Source organism: Sinocyclocheilus rhinocerous, unplaced genomic scaffold, assembly GCF_001515625.1.
Source record: "Sinocyclocheilus rhinocerous isolate Xijiao unplaced genomic scaffold, SAMN03320098_v1.1 scaffold2116, whole genome shotgun sequence".
Taxonomy (NCBI): domain Eukaryota; kingdom Metazoa; phylum Chordata; class Actinopteri; order Cypriniformes; family Cyprinidae; genus Sinocyclocheilus; species Sinocyclocheilus rhinocerous.
The window spans coordinates 46,864-68,776 of NW_015623486.1; the positions used below are offsets into that span (position 1 = coordinate 46,864).

Genomic DNA, 21,913 nt, shown 5'->3' on the forward strand with positions numbered 1-21,913 from the left:
AACTGCTTTCTATTTGAATATATTGTAAAATGTAATTTATTTCTGTGATCAAAGCTGAATTTTCAGCATCATTACTCCAGTCTTCAGTGTCACATGATCTTCAGAAATCATTCTAATATGCTGATTTGCTGCTCAAAATTTTTTTTATTATTATTATTATTATTTTGAAAACAGCTGAGTAGAATTTTTTCAGGTTTCTTTGATGAGTAGAAAATTCAGAACAGCATTAATCTGAAATATAAAAATGTATAAAATGTTAAATGTCTTTTGATCAATTTAAAGCATCCTTGCTAAATAAAAGTATTCATTTCTATAATTTATCCTCCCCAAAAAATTAAAAAAATACTGAATCCAAGCTTTTGAATGGTATAATGTTACAAAAGCTTTTTATTTCAGTTAAATGCTGATCTTTGGATCTTTCTATTCATCAAAGAATCCTGAAAAAAATGAACTCAATTGTTTTAAATATTAATAATAATAGTAATAAATGTTTCTTGAGCAGCAAATCAGCATATTAGAATGATTTCTCAAAATCTTACTGTTCAAAAAATGTTGACTAGTTGTGTATGTGTGATGTGTGTTCCTCTGTGTCAGCGCTCCATTCACGTGTGTGTGTGTGTGTTTGGACTGAAAAAGGTGGTACATGTGCTTGGTAAGCAATTTGACAATTTTGTAGTTAATATTTTAGGTGTATGCGTCAGAAAGCATGCTGTTAAGATACCAGCAGACAAGCTAATCCAGCACAAATTAGAGCATAAAAAGTCACCAAAATGAAGTATTTGAACCTTATGATTAATTACGAAATGAGAGGGGAAACTGCAGAAAGGCCCACTTTTGGGAAAAGGAAAAAAAATAAATAAAGGAACCCAGCCTTCCACTAGGCTGGCTAGGGGCCTGATGTGGGCCCACCCACTTAAATATTTCTGGCCTCACCCCTGATGTGAAGAAAAGATCAGACCAGAGAGGAAGACAACATAACGTCAAAAGAAAAGAACACTTATAAAAAGTGTTTCTTTATCAACTTCAAAGAAACATTTGCACATGCTTTCAGTCCATCAGACAGTCATACAGTATTTCTCTTTCTGAAGGACAGCGCGGACCAGATTGGGTGATGGACACGAGGTCTCTGCTGACACTGTCAGGTAAAAACCATGCAGTCTATAGCAGTGCTTCTCAAAGTCTGAAAGATCCGGATCCGGACCCGGAGGGAATTCAGTCCGGACCCGCCTCCATTTCGTATTTCAAGAACACTAATTTCCTACTTTGATAAACGCATGTTAAACTTGTAAATCATATGTTTAGTTTTTTAATGCCTTTTTTGAGATGGTTCGAAATGAAAGCGAAGGCGAGATATTGAAACGTTTCCTTCATGACAAGTGTTTTATTTTTTTAACACTTATTTATTCAACTTTCAGATGATGTATACATCTCAATTTCAAAAAATTGACCCTTATGACTGGTTTTGTGGTCCAGGGTCACATATTTGATTAGGCTACAGTTACTAATGTCAAAACAATTACGTTACTTAAGTTAACTTACAAGTGCAGTGTTAAGAAAAAAATATGAAGTAAAATGCATTTTTAAATCATGTTTTGCGTGTCAGTATGCCCTTTAATAAATCACCGGAGAATGCGAGTTAAAATGCAGACGAGTCGTACAACATTTAGATGCAATGAAAGGTTCCCTATCATATTTCAAAATGTTGCACTCGGTTTCACATATTTTAGTCTGGCATTATAGTTTGGGAAAAGTTGAACTAGTAAATGTGTACAAGTTTATGTCACAATTACACTAATATAAGCAGGACTCGAATTGAGGGGGGGATGCGGGGGGTAAAAAAGTACTGTACTTTACATACAGTAAAGGTATGATTTTTCCTTCATTAGAATTTAAAAACATTCCCCTGACATAATGTTATTGTGCTGTATGTGTAACTGTGAGGGACTGAGAGATGATAGGAGAGCTGACATTATCCAGTCATCGACTTTGCAAAAACCAAACAAAAACATGTCTTGAGAGTCCAAAAGCGTTCACTGCGCGATGAAGCCTATTAGAATACAGGTAAAAGAACCTTATAATTCAAGCAATTAAAGAAAATATACCCATGTATGAGTTTTTATGTTTTTATATTCATTTCACAAGCAATGTACTTTTCTGAATATCAGTAGAGCTACATGCGCGAGCACAAATGTGCTATTAATTTTATACAGCAGTGCATAGTAACACGGTGTTTCGTTCCTTGAACGAATCAGTTTTTGAACGAATCAAGTGAGCCAGTGATTGAACGGCCCATTCAGATGGACACTTTCCCTGCATCCAATGTGCATACTATTCAGCCTGTCTGCCCTAAATAGTGTTGAAAATTACTAATATCACATAGAATTTAGGATGGATGGTATGCACAGCCGTTTTGAACAAGTCGTTTGATTTGAACGATTCAAGAAATCATTTATCAAAACAAGGGCTTGCTGCCACCTACTGGTTTTATTGTCATCTTTATTTATCCATGACAGGCCTAAACCAGCCAAGGTTTCAGCACAAAAGCACGTTTAGCAAAATATTGTTTAATTATCAATATTGACCAAAATTCCTCCATTTCAGGCCCAAGAAGGGAAAAAAAGCTTATAAATAATAGTTCATTTAATAAGGCTAATTTTAATTTATTTTTAATCATTAAATAAAAACCTTTTTAAAAATTAGACAACTTTTGTAATCATTATATAAAATTAGCTACAGGAATGATCTCATCCGCAGGTTGTAATTGTACATTTGTAATTTGGACAAGTTTGTAGTGGATTACTTTTTTTTTGAGTAATTCAGCCAACACTGGTCACTAATTTATTGCATTTGGTTACTGGCCTACAAATAGTGTAGATTTACACTCTTCAGAGCCCGAAAACCTGTTTATTTCTATGGTCAATGGGGATAAAAACCCAGGTTTTCAATGTGGTCTCAGAATTGCAGCAGGTCAGTAAATCTCTGTCTTTGTTTTGGTCATGTTTTAAAGGGGTCATATGATGCGATTTCATTTTTTCCTTTCTCTTTAGAGTGTTACAAGCTCTTGGTGCATAAAGAAGATCTGTAAAGTTGCAAAGACTAAAGTCTCAAATGCATCCAGAACTGACTTGGTGTGTTTGTCTCATTCCAATAAATCTGCACATTTAAGACTTTTTTAAGGGGTTAAAGGTTAAAACTGCATCTTATCAGAAGATTTGTAATTTGCTTTTAACAAATAATTATTTTTATGTCACAGTGTTGTTCGTTCTCATAAGGGGGAACAAGGGACAGAAACCAGAGGGTAAATACATAAACATGTTTTATGACACACTTTTCTATGAACCACAACATATGGTAAAATTCAGTGCCTAAAGATGTTTTCTGCCTGATCCTCAAAACAACAAAAGATTTAATATCATACAGTATCAAATCTATTCTGAGCACAGAGTTGAGCAAATTCAAGTGCAGATCTTTAATAACTAATAATACGTGTAGATCTAGTGACAAAGACATCATAACACAACAAGCATCCTGATGTTTCTAGCGTAGTCATGAAAAGTATTAATTTATGTATTTGTTCATTTAATGCATAAATGCATGCATGTACAAATGTAGGCTGGCATGCATGCAGGAATGTATAAATGCATGCATGAATGAATGAATGAACAAATTAACCTTTTAATTATCCATTCCAGGAAGTGAATGTTCTTTTTTTGCAGAGTAGACAGCACTAAATCACTGTGTTCAATTGTTGCCAATCAATCATATTTCATAATAGTAGAGAAGTCAGACAACCTGCCATTATAGAAGATTTGTGTCTTATATGTCTGTTTTCTTTCTCTCAGTGTCTCACCTGCCGAAGTTCCCACAGGTGTATGTTGGAGATGACGTCACTCTGATCTGTAACCATAAAGGAGGGAGTAAACCAACAAAATGGTTTATTAATAAAACACCACAACAAACACACGAGGATTATTCAATGCTTCTTATTGCAGTAACACCAGAAAACAACGGGAAGTATGAATGTGAGCAGGCCGGATCGAAGAGTGAGCCGTACACACTCACTGTACTGGGTATGAACACCATCCTAAACGTTCATGATCATCTGTTCCTCCTGCTGTTTCTCATGATTTCTCTCTCTCTCTCTCTCAGAGCTGGAGCCTCTCGCTCAGCTCTCTCCATCTGTAGGAGGTGCTGTGATGACCAAAGGAGATGGAAGAAACCTGGTGCTGCAGGCGGACGATGATCTGAAGGGCTGGGCTTGTTTTGTGTTGAGGGGAGTGAGCACCTTCAGTCTAGGACTCGATGTTGATGAGAAGATGAACAGAGCTGTTATATTTGCAGAATTAAAGGAGGCAGAAAGAGCCACTTTCTGGTGCAAGAAAAAGAAAATAGATCTTCGAAGCAATGCAGTGACGCTGAAAATGACAGGTGACTCCTTACTCCACTTCCTGTTGTATTTCAGATCACATGTGTGTAGTTAAAGGGAGAGCAAACACAAGTCACTGTCACTTTAAACCTGTATGAAACGAAATAAGGTATTTTGAAAAACAGCTTGACTGTTTTTGTCCATACAATGAAAGTCAAAACAATGCAGTGGGGTCCAAAGCAACACTGGAGCCCACTGAAAAAAAAAAAAACATGCCTTCTGTTGCATTTGTAGTCCACTTCTAATTGCATTATGCAGACTGCTATCCTTCATAAGTTATGTCAGTTAGTTCCCATCAGTCTGACACGCTCTTATAATTCATTTAACATCTAAACTTGACAATCACATGAATCCAAATTTCACAATAACTGAATTTGAAAGAAATGGTCTATTAAATAATCATCTGAATCATACTGTACCCCCCCATTTTTATTGAAATAAATTGAATATTTATTTTAAAGGGGTTATGAACTGAGAAACCAAAATTCCCTTGATCGTTTGACATAAAAGAGGTCATTGTACTTTATTGTCATTGTACTGTAAGTTTCAGAACTCAAAACTTTCTCATTAGTGTAAAACAGCTTATATTGAAGCCAGTCTGCCAAAACCACAGGATGTGGAATGTGCCACTCTATGATATACAGTAATAGTGTGGCTAAACTCCATGTAACACCAACAGTAACACCATGATTTGCTACTTGGTTGCATTTGGCTTTAAGAGGAGGGATGTTCTAATTCTAGAGAGCATTTGATTGGACAAAAATTTGGATACGCCTGTGAGTACAACATGATGTCATCAATATTTTGGTCTGTTTTCCCAGAAGGAAACAAAGTGTCAATTTTAAAATAAATTTAATCTGCTAAACGTTTAGATGAAGGTTTCTTTCAGCAGCATGTGCAGTCTGACCTGTGTTTGGTCTCTGTTTCTCAGAGCTCATGGTGATGTTGGTTCCTCCGGCCGTTCCTGCGCTGCAGGGGGAGCCTGTGGCTCTCAGGTGTGTAGTCTGGGGTGGACCGAAGCTGGAACAGGCCGTCTTCTATAAGAATAAAACAGAAATCAAGAGCTCATCTGAAGGAACATACATCATCACCAACGCCACACAAAGTGATAACGGCAAGTACAGCTGCCACGCCACCTACAGGTACAGCCACATCAGTGCAGAAGCAGCACAGAAGCAAGGAGATTCTGATGCTCAGGAGTTAAAAGTTATAGGTAAACACAACAACAGCTGCATTACCTCACACTTTCATTAATACAGAAGCACTAATACTGCATGTACTAACAAAAAAAGTACCTGAAAATATTTTTTGGACATGGTACCATGGTGTTCTTTAACATACGTAAGAATATCATGCAGTACTATGTGTAACAATAGAAATAATGTTAATAATAATAATAATAAATGAATCATAAAAAATTCTGATAATAATATTTTACATTTTAAGTAAATTAAAGTAAGTAATCTAAAATTAAATTAAAAAAGCAATTCTTACAACCATCACATCTTTCTCTTTCATTGTTTTCACTGGCTGCACCCAAAAACAAGTATTCCGCACGACCAGCATGATCCAGTTCATGAACAAATGATTCTTATGAGTCAGTACTTTTAATGAATCAGTTATTGGTTTAAATCAGTCTAACTAATTACTCACTAAATCTGTCAGAACGGATACATTTAAGCATATTTAACCCATGATCTTAACTGGTGGCACATGGTGCTGACAATGCTAAGGTACAAAAACAGAATTAACTGAATTAACATAATTGACGCTCATATTACTAGTACTTAAAGATACACATTCACAAAAACATCTGATTGTAATTGTGTAATAAATAAAAACATTTGTAACAATTGTAAAAATCACAGCCTCTCTTGATTTATTGCTTTAATAAAGGGGGGGAAAAATAATTAGTTTTTTTATTTGTATTATTCTGCCTAATTTGGACCAGTTACAATCCAGTATAAAACAAAGGTACTATGTAAATAGCACTGTATATGAATACTATATTCTGAAATCATCAGTGCGCCACAGTCATTTTTTTAAAGTCTTTATTTCTGTGTTGTACAGGTGGACCTCCTGCTGCAGTGATTTCAGTGTCTACTAACAGTCTGCGGTGTTCCTGTCCTCACTGTCCTGCCAGCTGCACGTCCTACCACTGGTATCACACACTCTTTAATGACCCATACACACGCAGAAAACTAACTGAAAACGACGAGTTTATTACTGTACAAGATGAAGGACTGTACAGCTGCCGGATGGACTGCGGGAAAGGTTTCTCCCGTTTCAGCAACGACTACAGCTACGCAGGTGCTCATACTCTTTCAGGTTGACTGCAATGATGTATAAATGCACTAACTGTCACATTCAGTTTTCGATTCACATGTCATTCATTTTTATCATAAAATCTTTCTCTCAGCACAACCAGTGGAGTTCGGACGCATGTGGTACATACTGGTCGCAGCACTGATTTTGTTTGTGATCATCATCGTGCTGATCGTTGTGCTGAAGTACAGAAGATGTGGAAGAATGGATATACAAGCACCTGGACGGGATGCAGATCAAGACAGGATGATGAGTGTACACTATGTACATTAAACAGGCGAGCAAAGAGAAAGAATGAGGGATCCTTGAAGAAAAAGAACCACATTAATGTTAACTAATAGTCAAATGGCTTTTTATTAATCTAAGGTAATGGAGTTTTCTATAACTTTGCCAATAGTTAACAGTAGTTTAACACCAGTTATGATTAATGCAATAGAGGTTACAGCATAATGATCAATGTGAGAAAGAAGCATCACCATTGGGATTTGTGAAAATGCTTTAAAGGAAAGTGAAGTGACATGTGGCCAAGTATGGTGACCCATACTCGGAATTAGTGCTCTGCATTTAACCCATCCAAGTGCACACACACAGTAGTGAACACACACACACCGTGAACACACACCCGGAGCAGTGGGGCCATATTGCTGCGGCACCCGGGGAGCAGTTGGGGGTTTGGTGCCTTGCTCAAGGGTCTCACCTCAGTCGTGGTGATGATCATTGAGGGTGGAAGAGAGCGCTGGTCATTCACTCCCCCCACCGACAATTCCTGTCGGACCTGAGACTTGAACCAGCAACCTTCGGGTTACAAGTCCGACTCTCCTAACCATTAGGCCAGGACTGCCCCCAATAGTTCACCTAATGAAAATGTGCTCACCCTCAGGCCATCCCAGATGTAGATGAGTTTGTTTCTTCATCAAATTTGGAGAAATTTAGCATTGCACCACTTGCTCACCAATGGATGCTCTGCAGTGAATGGGTGCCGTCAGAATGAGAGTCCAAACAGCTGATAAAAACATCACAAGTAATCCACACCACTCCAGTCCATCAGTTAACATCTTGTGAAGCCAAAAGCTGCGTGTTTGTAAGAAACAAATCCATCATTAGTTTTTTTAATTCGCTTTTGGTACTATTTTCACAAGCAACTGTTACATTTTCAAAACTCTTAGTACTAATATCACAATAGATCATCAAAAGTGCACTTTTTTCAAACATTTCAGCATATTTTATCTTGTACAATACACACAATCACAAAGTAGTGTTTAAGTGTTTCGTCTATTAAATGTTTCATTCACTGTAACAGCCTTTCATAAAGCTCTTACTATTAAATTTTTCATTTGCATGTCTTCTCATTCAGTTTACAGTTTTTTACGATTGCTTACACACTAAAATTAAACTTTTCCAACAATTAGCAAAACCTTACACTCAAGGAGCAAAACACAAGGCTAGATTTACACAACTGTAAGCACATTGTCAGCTTCACACTGTTTGCAAAACATTACACAGTAGATATAGTTTCTAAAGAACTTGTTTGCAATTTACAGATAATCAAATGCACTGAATTATTTTTACACTATAAGTGATTTATCTTAGATGATAACCACTATTTTGTAAGTGTGTGTGTGTGTTCAGGGAAACCTTATGTTATGGGGACAAAAATGTCCCCACAAAGATGGCAATATCTGAAATCCTTGTCCTTGCGGGAGACTTTTTTTGAGGGTGGGGGGGGGATTTTGGGGACAAATTGTAACCCATAAGTGAGCAAAACCTGACAAAATCACCAAACATACAGCAGAATACAAGGGAGAGGAACTGATATGAGATGTATCTGAAGAAGGGAGACAGATGACATCAAATACAGCATTTTACATTACATTATGCCATATGATATTGTATGTAGAGGTGTATACCATGGTAGAGACTGCACATTACTATAACTCAACTTTCATCTGAAAAGTTCAGCTACAGTAAGTCATATGGCACAGTGAGGACATTTACTGCATTGACAGAACTCTGTTCTAGCGCAAAACCTTATGGCCATGTCATTCCTTCATCACACCTTTTGATAACACACTGGATAAATACTTTTACAAACATTATGGATTTTATGTGGGTTATGCAAGTTAGGTAATGTAAGAGTATTTTCTAACATGACAAATATTGCCTGTATTCTGCAAAAAGAAAAAAAAAGTGATTTGAAACACGTTTCTTGCATTGTTTGCTCTTGAATGAACTGATTGCTAAAAGTACTAAATTGAAAGAAGATCACAATGTTGTGTTTCGGTGATTAAATCAAATGTTCTCAATATATATTACAATAATCTTATGTTTTTTTTAAACAATGATTGTGTGGATGAAAATATGTGTAATTGTAATGAAAGCATGAGATCAGTTTGGATTTTTGTACAAAAAGTTTTGAAAATATACACCTTACTTTTGAAAAAAGTATCAACGCGAATTAAAAAACAAACAAACTGCAAGACGCTTTTAACTTCAAACTGTTGTTTCCAGCTAAAATACCAGTCCATAATCCATAATAACACCTCCAGTGAAAAAAGTCTCGCACATCAAAATTCACAAACATATTTGTTTAGAGCTGTTTTGGCTTGTAAACGGTGCTTGATCTGTGCAGATTTCTCTCCTGATTCAGACCAGACCACTTTTACACTGGAGAATGCAATATAATGGATAGAGGACTCCTATTTAACCGGAAGCGATGGTTTGATGTTAAAATGATCTCATTCTTTCATCATGTTTACTTTCAGATCTTAATTCTACTTTTAAGAACTTGTCCTGACTATAACAAGCAATGCATTTTCAGCTTTCAATGGATTTTCAGTTTAATTGAGGATGAATATCAAATTCAGTCTTTTTCCACTAAAGGTCAAACTTGTGCCCATCATCAAACCCAGTCCTGCCGAGGTTCACCACCAGAGGTCACCGCAGGATTGATTTGATTTCCTGAGTGTTGAAATTAAAGCAGCACTATGTAACTTTTGGCGCTCTAGCGGTTAATAAACAGAACTGCACACATCCCGCGGAAGAACATTCTAACCGGAGCTACTTCTCTAAGTTTATGTCTATGGCGATTCACGCAGTTTTGAACACAGAAAACGTGACATAGTGCTGCTTTAAATAGTGTGTAAATTAGGCCATGGTCTGTTTTCTTTGGTGTAACATGATACGGATTCAATGGCGTCGATACTTTTAGTTTGACCATCATTTATGGATCACAGAAACAGATACTAACTGCACAATAATACAGTAGAAATTATGAATGTAGATCACAAATTTAGCTTAAGAACTCTAAAAATACCTACTGTAAATATATGTATTAAAATGCATTCATTTTATTTAAATTATTTGGTATAAATGGATAATGTGTAAACAAATAAACACACAGGTAGAAATACATTTATATTATTAATAATGGTAAAACATTAGTTTTAGTATGCTGTAGATTGAAAACAGGAGTTTGACCTTATCTCTCAGTGTTTGCAGAACTGCAGCAACGGTAGTAATAATCACAAGAATGAAGGTTAATCATGTAATCTTCGCTTTATCACAAGTTTTTTTTTTTTATACATTCACATTTCACAACATAGAACAAATACGTAGGAAACAAACCCCAAGAAAGAAAAAGACACAAACGCAGTGATGTGATACAAACATGTCCTCATCATAAGTGAATCACCTTATCTTAATTATTCAGAGAGATAACCACAGAAATATCACTTCATTCCTGTGGGATCTGCTTCTTGACTGATATTAAAGGAACTGTTCACCCAAAAATGTCAATTCTGTCATCATTTCCTCGCTCTCATGTCGATCCAATTTTTGTTAAATTCATTTATGCTGATTTAAATTTTTTTTAAATCATGACAGGATGACAAAAATGACAAAAAATGTCCTGATGCAAGAAAATTCTTTATAATTAAAATAATACATATTAAATTAATATATTTTAATATATTAGAATTAGATATTAATATATTAAAACAATTAAAAATCTAATTTAAAATATTAATTATACAATATTTTTATTTTTAGAAAATCTATTACAGTGACATGCGAATGTTTGGGAACCCCTTGCAGAATCTGTGAAAAAGTGAATAATTTTAACAAAACAAGAGAGATCATACAAAATGCATGTTATTTTTTATTTAGTACTGTCCTGAGTAAGATATTTTACATAAAAGATATTTACATATAGTCCACAAGACAAAAAAATTGCTGAAATTATAAAAATAACCCCCTTCAAAAGTTTGCGAAACACAATGCATTAAGAGAATTTGAAGATCAAGGTCAATTGTACTTAATTTGTCTTCCAGGAAACATGCAAGTACCTTCTGTTGCTTCCGAAGGGCAGTACTAAATGGGAAAAAAATTATATTTCAGTTTCAGATTATTTTTGGTTAATTACGGGGTGAGAAATGACATTTTGTCATGAGATTCACCCTCATGCAAAGTGCCACAGATTCTTACACAGAATACATAAAGTCATAAAGGATTGTGAGGGTGAGAAAATGATGCCAAAATGTTCATTTTCGTGTGAACTACCTCTTTAAGATGCTGATGTGTGCGAGTACATGAGAGCGTATTGAAAATGTCCCGTGCCATGCTGGAGAGAGAGAACGTGCTGATATAACATCCAACTTTAATTTGAGTTCAACTGTGTTATTTCTGTGACTCATCTCATCTTCTCAACTACCATTTTATGGTTCTGTTTTCATCTATATGTGAGATTAAACAGCTAAACGGTGAAACAAACACAAGCGTTTCTACTAGTGCATCTTTCAATATCATGATGTTGTTCACGTTGAGTAAAAGCTCTTGACGCAAAACAGTCAGCACTTGGCATCGTTTTTGTCGGGCTTGAAACAAAAAATAAAGGCTGAACATGATGTTTTAATTAAACAAATTAGAAATTAAAGAAATGTTTCAGCTTCAATAAAAATTAAGCTCTATTGCCAGCATTTGTGGGATAACGTTGATTGCCACAGAAAATAATTTAGTCACTAAACAAAGAAGAAAAATGCAGTTAAACAGAGGAAAAAACTATTTTCTGTGCCACAAACACTCTTGATAGAGATGAACTTTCATTGAACGCTGAATATTCTTTCAGTAGAATAAATGAATACAACTTTACTATGTGGTTATGGATTAAATACATAAAAAATATAAATAAAAGATCAAAAAATGAATGGTTAAAGAGAATTCGCTATCAAAAACTAAGTATGTCAATGCTTCTATAAGCTCATCCAAATAGTTGATATTGCTAGTCTTTAAATGTGTATGTATCTAGGAGATTCTCACTGAAAAGGGACCAATACTACACACACCTCACAGTATTGGCACATGAGATCAATTCCCTAAATCTGGTTTTGTTTTTTCACTGAAATGATACTTTAGTTGTTCTACAAAAGAGGATTTCATTTGTAAGAACCACCTTTTACAATTTTCTCACAATTTAGGCAGAATATTTCGTAAGAGTAATAAATCTGAACTCTTGATGATCAGTTTAATTGCTGAAATACACGACCAGGGAGTCAAACGTTTGGACACAAGGACTAAAATGATGTTTGGAATGTCCCAACACTTGACTGGTCACATTTCAGGCTTTCGTACCCTAGTAAATGTCCACATGCACTCAAATCGGACACATACACGCTCAAGATTTAATGTTAATTATGTTATTTTTTCTAGTTTGGGTCAAAACCACTTCTTCCATCCCAGCCAGTTTCTGTACGGGAGGAATATTCAGTCCTTGTTTTCCCCCATCCCGTTCCCATCCAGCTTTACTGTTGATCTCTGAGCCTCACAATCATTCGCTCATTGCCCTCTCCTCCGTACAGGAAGCTGTTCGTTCCCACAGGTTGGACGTATTCCTCTGTTTTGTCCCAGTCTGAGGCCCAGCTTCCTCCAGCTCCGCCCCCTCCAGTTCCCCCCCCTTTGGGGTCACCTGATTGGATGGTGGCTCCGTAGCCGCCGCCCACTGAGCGGTACAGCTCTTCCGTTTCATCCGCCAGCTCGTCTTCTCCTAATATCCCACATTTGTCCTCGCTCATGTTCTCTGGCTCCGCCCACGGCTGCTTCTCTCCCGACGCGAAGATGCCTGAACAAAAAGAAATCATCACTGTGAGCCGAGATTTACAGTGTCATTTAATCATTTAGCAGGTGTGAGCCTCACGAAAACAGTCAAGAAATGTGTTACAGTCCAGCCCCTTAAAACCAAAAGGAGAAATATGTCAATTATTTTTTTTAAAAAGTCTATTTTTAGGACCACACAATTGTTTTCAAAAACATGATTTTTTTTTTTTAAACCCTCTTTCACATTTATTAACATATTAATTCATTTTCTTTTCTTTTTAGATTCATGTTAAATTAAAATATAGTTTAGATTTTTTTTTTTTTCAGATTTAGTTATTTTAGTGCATCAAGATAAACTAAATGAAAATGAGAAATTAATAAAAAAATGTATGGTCAACTACAATAACACTGGTAGCCTCACTCCACTAAAAATGTCTAAAAATACTAATATATAAAATATAATACTTATTATGAAACGATAAGTATATGGCATGGTAGAATTTGTTGAATTTATGCTAAAAATAATAACAGGATCATTTTCATTTCTGCATAAATGTCAAAAAATAAATAAACAATGTTATAATTGAAATAAAAAAATGATTTTATATTAGTTTTTATATTCATTATTATTATTATTATTATTAATTAAAATATTGTTATTAATAAACATTTTTTATGCAAAATTAAGTTTAGGTTTTTGTTTTTGGGGGGCAAAAAAAAGATCAGTTTCTTCATGAGATTCACACTTTTATCCAAAGTACCACACATACTACACAGCACACACAACAAAATGAATTTCAATAACTCCACATATTATTACATAAGTACAATCGGAGATGGATGGAAGGAAATGGACTGAAATATTCACCGTAGAAGACAACTCCACCATAATGAACAAGTGACGCAATGAGAAACACATACTGCCACTCCTCCCGCGTCTATAGAGAGAAACACACAGGACGAGAATGGATGGTTATGTGTGTGTGTGTGTGTGTGTGTGTGTAGACATATGTATGTATATATGTATTTAATCATGTACACAACCTGCATATCCATCAAAGTGTACATGTGTGACCTTTCAGATAATGGACCACAAAACCAGCCTTAAGTGTCAATTTTTCAAAATTGAGATTTATACGTCATCTGAAAGCTGAATAAATAATCTTTCCATTGATGTATGGTTTGTTATGATAGGACAATATTTGGAAAATCTGGAATCTGAGGGTGCAAAAAAATCAAAATATTGAGAAAATCACCTTTAAAGTTGTCCAAATGAAGTTCTTAGCAAATGCATATTGCTAATCAAAAATTAAGTTTTAAATATATTTACAGTAGGAAATTTACAAAATATCTTCATGGAACATGATCTTTACTTAATATCCGAATGATTTTTAGCATAAAAGAAAAATGGATAATTTTGACCCATACAATGTATTGTTGGCTATTGCTACAAATATACCCCAGCGACTTAAGACTGCTTTTGTGCTCCAGGGTCACATATGTGTAATTTGGAATATCAGGAAAGTTACTAGAATTGACATTTGCATGAAGGAAATGTGATGCCCAGCGAACAGAAAAGAGAAGAAAATGAGAAAAAATGCTGTAATATAATGACAGGAAACCAGAGAGGTGGGAAAACGACACATGATCTCTGCAGATGTTACACTGTAAGTAAAAGCATGAATCAGCTGTAAACACAAGCAGCACAACAAACGCTCTCTTTCTCTTCCTCTACGGTTTAAAGTCAGTACCTTGTTTTTGGTCATGGCACCGACGATCAGAGGACACACCATGCCAGAGAGCGTCCCGACACCGTTAGAGATGCCCATCAGAATACTGGCGTAACGTGGAGCGATGTCCAGATGATTGACATTGAACCCTGGACGTTTGGACAGAGGTTGAGAAGACAACAGTAAAAAAATGTTTTTGAACGTCTCTTCTGCTCACCAAGGCTGCATTTATTTGATCACAAATACATAAATTTTTAAATATTATTACAATTTCAAATAACTGTTATCTGTTTGAATATCTTGTAAAATATAATTTATTTCTGTGATCAAAGCTGAATTTTCAGCATCATTATTCCAGTCTTCAGTGTCACATGATCCTTCAGAAATCATTCTAATATGAGAATTTGCTGCTCAAGAAAAACATTTCTGATTATTATTTTCAATGTTATAAACAGTTGTGCTGCTTCATATTTTTTGTGGATAAAAATAAATATAAAAACTTATTTAAAAAAATATAAACTTTTGATAAATATAGTAAATAACACTAAAATAACACTGTAACATTATAAAAGCTTTTTCAGTGACTTTTTATCAACTGGTTTTCACATTTTATTTTATTTCAGTTAATGTTTATTTTATTTTATTTCAAGTAGCATATTTTATGGTTTTAGTTTTAATTTTTCTGAATAAAATTAATACAAGTATTCATTCAAAGTAAATCTTACTGACCCCAGACTTTTGAAAGAAGGTGTTTGTTTTTACCCGAGATAGCAAAACCACTGAATCCAACAGCAAGGACCAGAAACGAGATGGCGACACCCTTAGTGTGAGAGAAACCCACAACCAGAAGAAACGTGGCCTCCAACCCGAAACCTGAACACACAGAACATGTGACTCTCCGTCAGCCAATCAGCAGCTCCGGTGGGGTCAGTCACATGACATTCATGGCTCATTTATAGCAGACTGCAGAATGAAAACAGGCTTTACCTCCACAGTTCATGAGTTTCCTGACGTTGGTGGTGGTCATGATGTTGTGACTCCTCAGGTAATCGGCCAGCTGTCCTCCAATCGGCACGATGATGGTCATCACCAGATGAGGAAGAGCCGAGAGGATTCCCACCTGAAGAGAGACAGGTGTGTTTAACTCTCTCAGATGTTTCTCCTAAAATACCTTGGGCCACTAGTCATTATCCAGTAAGAGTATAGAGCTAAAAATGTATAAACCACCATCAACAACAACAATGATGATGATGATGATTATTATTATTATTGTTAAGAATAAAGCAATAAGCCCCAAGAAGCCGTGGTTTACAGTGAATTTACTCCGTTTTATAACACTGAATAACCAACACTGACTCAACAAATATTAATAAATATCAATAATAAACATTAACAACAATAATAATATTACTATTATTATTAGATCATTCAATGTATATATTAATAATAATAATTATTATTATTATTATTATTATTATTATAAAGTATTATTATTATTATATTAATTATGAACACTCAATAATCAACGATAATCAAAATATTATTATTATTTTATTTTTTTTATTATTATTATCAATGAAGAACACTCAATAACCAACACTAACTAATCAAAATATTATTGTTATTATTATTATTTTGGTGATCAACACTTAACCAACACTAATCTAAATATTATTATTATTATTAATATATCAATGAAGAACACTCTATAACCAACACTAACTAATCAAAATATTATTATTATTATTATTATTATAAACACTGAATAACAAACACTGACTAATTAAATTATTATTATTATTATTATTAACACTGAATAACCAACACTAATTAAATTATCATCATTATTATTATTATTGTTATTATCATTATTATTATATCAATGAAGAACACTATAACCAACACTAACTAATCAAAATATTATTATTATTATTATTATTATAAACACTGAATAACAAACACTGACTAATTAAATTATTATTATTGTTATTATTATTATTATTATTACTATTATTATTAACAATGAATAACCAACACTAACTAATTAAATTATCATTATTATTATTATTATTATTATTATTATTATTATCATCTTTGAGAACTTTTGATTGCAGAGCCCAGTTTGAGACATTATTGAGATTTCTTCTGTCTTTTTCTCAGGAGAAACATTTGAGACTTCAGCAAAGGTCTGTATTTGCTCTCTGTTTAGTCTCATTGCATCGCTGTCTAGGAGAAACATCCGAGCTTTAAATGAGGCGTTTGCATGCTCTCTCTCACCTTGCTGATCTCAAACTTAAAGACCTCCTCGAAATACGCCGGCTGACTGATGAGCAGCAGGTAAAAGGTCCAGCTCCTGCAGAAATTGGCCACGATGATGGCGTAGACGGGCATGGATGTGAAGAACTGTCGCCAGGGAGTGTTGAACTTCTGCAGAGAGGAGAATGAGAGGAGAGAGTCGCTGCATGCGTTTCTAGCGTCACTATATAAACCTGTGTGTTCGTACCGTCACCGGGTTCATCAGTCCAGCCGATTCTCCGATGGCGTCTTCGATGTACTTCCTCTCCTCCGGAGTGATGGTGGGATGAGCTGCCGGACTCTCATACGACACGAGAATCCAGAACAAATACCAGCAGATCCCAAAACTACCTACAGACAGAGAGAAACCACAAGAAACACTGTCTAATGAGTGATCTAAAACATCACAAGCAGATGAGATGAGCGTCATGCATGTGTTATTAGTGCAAGAGTGTGCTGGTTTCCTCACCGTATACATAGAAGACTGAGGACCAGCCTGAGTACTGGACCAGAACTCCAGCTAACGGCATGGCTATCACAGCTCCTGCGTATGAGCCTGACACACACAAGAAATCACACACACTTCACATCAGTGCATGGAAACGACACGGAACATATGGATTAATAAAAAAAAAATACACACGTTTGACAGCACTAATATATATATACATTGAACAAATCATATAATATTAAAATAAAACAACAATAATAAATAATAAATACTACTTTATTATTATTATTACAAACACTGACTAATCAAAATAACAATATTTATTATGATTAGATTTTTCTCAGTTTTATAATATTATTATTATCATTATTAATAATAATAATTATTATTATTATTATTATTACTACTGCTACTACTACTACTACTGAACAACAAAAGAGACATAATCATCAATTGGAAATAATCCAAATTCGAAAAAATGAGACAACTACAATAATATTAGGTTATTCAGCGTTCATAACAACAAAAACAACAACAATGAAAATGAAAATAATAATAATAATTATTATTATTATGAATAATAACACTGAATAAATAACTAACACTAATCAAAATTAGACAACAACAGCAATAATAGATTATTCAGTGTTCATAATATTTATAATAATAATAATTATTATTATTATTACACTGTAAAAAATGATATGAACAATAAAGTTATGATAACATGTTTTTACATTACTTAAACTCATCAAAATAAGTAAATTTTTGTTAATTTTTAAAGTTAATTTTCAACTTTATAAGTTGTACACAGTTCAACTCATTTAAGCCAGTTTAATGTAATTTATATTGAAATTACTTAAACAGCTAAGTTAATTGTACTTAAAAATTTAAGGCAGCAAGAATTAAAATGATTAAAGGTTACTGACAGTTTTCCACAGATATTAAACTGCTCAAAATAATGACCTCACCACAGAACGCTGTTGTGGCCAATCGGCTTCTCTCGAGGGGCGGGGCCCATTTCGCCCAGATCCCGTGGCATGCTGGGTAAGATACGCCCTGAGCAGCAATGACAACGACAGCAGATGAAGTCATAGACTATAATCAGAGCACTACTGCATCAGACAACGCATTCAAACTTCAGTTTCAATGTGACACATGAACTGGAAGCCGGAAGCCAGTTTATCAGAGCATTTCATGGAAAGTGTCGCTTTTCAGCACTTTTTCACTCTTTCAGCAATTTATTTACCTCCACCAGTCCCTGTAGTATCCTGACTATAATCACACAGCCGAAGTGAATTCGTGCTGCTGTGGGAATCATCATATTCAAGATAGACGTGGCCACGACTGCAAAGCCAAAAACCCTGAGAAACAGAGAGACAGCAGCTGTGTGAAGAGTGTTTTATTCTTCTGTACGTCTGCGTTCAGTGACGGCATGACTGACCTGTTAGCTGCAAATTTCTGACAGATGAAACCTCCAGGAATCTGAGTGACTATATATCCCCAAAAAAACGAGCCATGAATCATTCCTACAGTCTCGGGATCCCAGGTGAACTGAGCTTTCTGAAACACAGACACATTTGGTTTGATGAACAAATAAACTAAGCTAAAAATAATAACGAATAAAAAATACTTAAAGTATAATTGCATTGCCTCAAACATGCTTAAATTGAAATATGTTGTTTTGATTAACAAAATGCACCAAATAAATCAATGTGCACTGCATTATGCAAAACTAAAATGCAAAATAACGAGTTGAGTCATTTGACAATACTGTAGCATATTAGTTTGAAATATTTATTGTTGCATGTTTTACATAATACTTTTTTAGTATGCAAAAAATCTGTTGAAATAAAACAATTAATGAAACAATTACTTCTAATTTAGTTAATTGAAAATAAACATTAACTGAAATAAAAATTTATATTTAAAAAAAATATTTTATTTCATTTTCATTTAGTTTTACCTAATGTACAAAAATAAGTCAAATGAAAGCTGAAATAAAAAGTAATATATACATATACATATACATATACATACACATACACACACACATATAACTAATAATAATGGCAAAAACACACAACCTATTACAAATGACTAATTATTCAAATCAGTAATTATTAAAACTTAGGCAACATTTTTTGCAAAATGGCGATTTTATGCCAAAATATTCAAAGGCTATGACTAGCACAGTCGCAAGATATTTTAGACAAATAGATATGATAAAAAGTTGACTAAATTGCAGAAAATCTAGTTTTAAATCAAATTTTATTTGGTTGTTGGTTGTATTTAAATTTGTTGCCATATCAGCTATTACATGACAGACACAGATTTAAAGGGGTCATATGATGTTGCTAAAAAGAACATTATTTTGTGTATTTGGTGTAATGAAATGTGTTTATGCGGTTTAAGGTTCAAAAAACACATTATTTTCCACATACTGTACATTATTGTTTCTCCTCTATGCCCCGCCTTTCTGAAACGCGTCGATTTTTACAAAGCTCATCATTCTGAAAAGCGAGGTGTGCTGTGATTGGCCAGCTATCCAGTGCGTTGTGATTGGCCGAATACCTCAAGCGTCTGACGGAAATGTTACGCCCCTTAAGAAACTGTGATGCCGTGTCCCGGTGTGACGAGACAAAACCAATAAAACCCATTACAAACGAGGCATTTTTTGCATCCAGTGGGGACATAATTACTGATTATAATGACTTATACTGTCTTTTTACGTGTTGCGTTGCATCGCGCCGCGTAAACATAAAACCATGTCTGCATTTGTGATCGGAGAAATGATAAACAACAAGCCCTACTCTACACTGCTCAAAACTCGCATTTGAATCGTCTGCGGCAAATTCTTTAAATATAAAAACATACTTACAGGCTGTGAGTCAGAAGCGCCAGACTGTCCTTGCAAAGTTGTAATTGCCCCACTTAATAGAAGCAGACTTTGTACACAGCCGCATTGTAGGCTACTTTCCCAGGAAACAGTCCTCCATAAAATGTGCTGCACACATCTGAATATTTGGGTTGAAGTGTTCTGGAACAGTGTTGTAAATACAACTTAACCACTGATTTCTAGTTGTGTCCTCTTTTGGAAGACCAAAAAAAGTAGTTTCGCTTTCACAACGAAAAACACAGCGGCCTAGCGTGAGCGAAAGCCCCGGCTTAGCCTGAGCTGAAGCCGGGCAAGAGTGAGCTGAGGCGGCGGGGTCGAGAACGGCGGTCCCGGCGAAGGAGCGGTGAAAACGGTGAAAGCCGATCCGGCCATCCACAGCAATCTTCCTACACAGTGACGTAGACATGCGGGGGCGTGCCGTGTTTAAACGAGGCATTTTAGGAGGCCGTGGACAAGTCTTAACTTTTATAAAGAATATCTCTTTGGGTTTGAGACTTTAGTCTTTGCAACTTTAGGGATCTTATCTATGCACGAACAGCTTGTAACACTGCAAAGAGAAAGGAAAACTTGAAATCGCATCACATAACCCCTTTAAGATTCAACAAGGAATGCAATAAATGAACAAAAAAAATAGACTAAACAATTTTCTATACCTATAAAACTCTAGAAAAGACGCTCTTGATAAAAATTTTTAATAGTTTTTCAGGTCTGTCTTACAAAAGTTTAGTTCCTTCAAAGTTTGTCCTGATAAAAAAATCAGCCATCAAGTTAAAAATCTATAAACAAAGACAAGAAATTGTGGCCTGACTGTGACACTAAATTTGGCATTGAAGAACTTGAAACAGCTGTGGAAAATTCTGCTCTCACTTACCACAACGTACGGCTTGCCTTCTCTATAGACGGTGTGGTTGTTCACCATGCTAACGACGGCGACGCCCAGATTACAGCGGATGCCGAACGAGATGCAGAACCCCAGGCCTGATAATATGGCGATGATGTAGCGGCGCGGCAGACCGAAACATGTGCAGTCCACCACGGGAAGCTCCTTCTCCTCCTGCAGCTCTGGACGACCTTCTGCCGACAACTCGATCGTCTCTCCATTCTCCTGACGCTTCTCTAGGACCCTGACGAACACACACATCAACACATGAAACACCACTCAAACCTTCAGAATCAACTACCTGTGGAAAAGAAAACTCGTATCGGAACATCGTAGCAGGTTCGTGAATCATTTCGCGAATTGAAACATTCGCGATACATGCTCCCGATCTGAAATGATGGTTTGCGAATAATTATTTAGATCGGGACTTCGAAGCGGTTTCGTAAATCTTTTTATTCAGATTTGAAATTTGGAGCGCTTGTTGCGAATCATTTGATTCAGATTGGGACTTCGGAACGGGTTCGCAAATCTTTTGATTCAGAACGGAACTTCGGAGCACGTATCACGAATCATTTGATTTAGATTGGAATTTCGGAGCGGGTTCGCAAATCTTTTGATTCAGAACGGAACTTCGGAGAACGTGCTGTCAAAATGGCTGAAAAACTAAATTCGAATTTTATACTTAAAGCTGCAGTCCGTAAGTTTTGCCTCTTTGTCGCCATCTCTGTTTGAAAACCTGGAATTGCAGTTACTCGCGGAATTATCTAGCTTGCGTCGGTTGTACCCTGGCACGGCTCCAGCGCAGATGAATCTAATGTTT

General features: G+C 35.4%; 2 protein-coding genes and 1 long non-coding RNA gene across 3 annotated transcripts in view; 2 read left to right on the forward strand and 1 right to left on the reverse strand.

Annotated features, from left to right (window-relative positions):
- LOC107754768 (uncharacterized) overlaps positions 1-3,294 on the forward strand; it is a 5,615-nt gene extending 2,321 nt beyond the window's left edge. The window contains exons 2-3 of the long non-coding RNA XR_001641622.1: positions 1,089-1,142; positions 3,254-3,294. This is a non-coding gene — a long non-coding RNA (uncharacterized LOC107754768). The remainder of the gene's footprint in view (positions 1-1,088; positions 1,143-3,253) is intronic.
- Positions 3,295-3,733: 439 nt separating this feature from the next.
- Positions 3,734-7,320, forward strand: LOC107754685 (uncharacterized). The gene is made up of 5 exons (XM_016571281.1): positions 3,734-4,070; positions 4,150-4,428; positions 5,358-5,639; positions 6,497-6,736; positions 6,846-7,320. The coding sequence occupies exons 1-5, from the start codon at positions 3,821-3,823 to the stop codon at positions 7,022-7,024; spliced, it is 1,230 nt and encodes a 409-aa protein (XP_016426767.1). The 5' UTR covers positions 3,734-3,820; the 3' UTR covers positions 7,025-7,320.
- A 3,829-nt stretch (positions 7,321-11,149) lies between these two features.
- LOC107752215 (vesicular glutamate transporter 1-like) overlaps positions 11,150-21,913 on the reverse strand; it is a 16,650-nt gene continuing 5,886 nt past the window's right edge. The window contains exons 2-13 of the mRNA XM_016568159.1: positions 21,085-21,337; positions 18,759-18,877; positions 18,564-18,678; positions 18,286-18,373; positions 17,333-17,419; positions 17,072-17,214; positions 16,846-16,995; positions 15,556-15,688; positions 15,331-15,441; positions 14,590-14,717; positions 13,707-13,776; positions 11,150-12,863 (exon numbers count right to left, since the gene is read on the reverse strand). Coding sequence (XP_016423645.1) covers positions 12,547-12,863; positions 13,707-13,776; positions 14,590-14,717; positions 15,331-15,441; positions 15,556-15,688; positions 16,846-16,995; positions 17,072-17,214; positions 17,333-17,419; positions 18,286-18,373; positions 18,564-18,678; positions 18,759-18,877; positions 21,085-21,337 — 1,714 coding nt within the window. The 3' untranslated portion in view covers positions 11,150-12,546. The remainder of the gene's footprint in view (positions 12,864-13,706; positions 13,777-14,589; positions 14,718-15,330; positions 15,442-15,555; positions 15,689-16,845; positions 16,996-17,071; positions 17,215-17,332; positions 17,420-18,285; positions 18,374-18,563; positions 18,679-18,758; positions 18,878-21,084; positions 21,338-21,913) is intronic.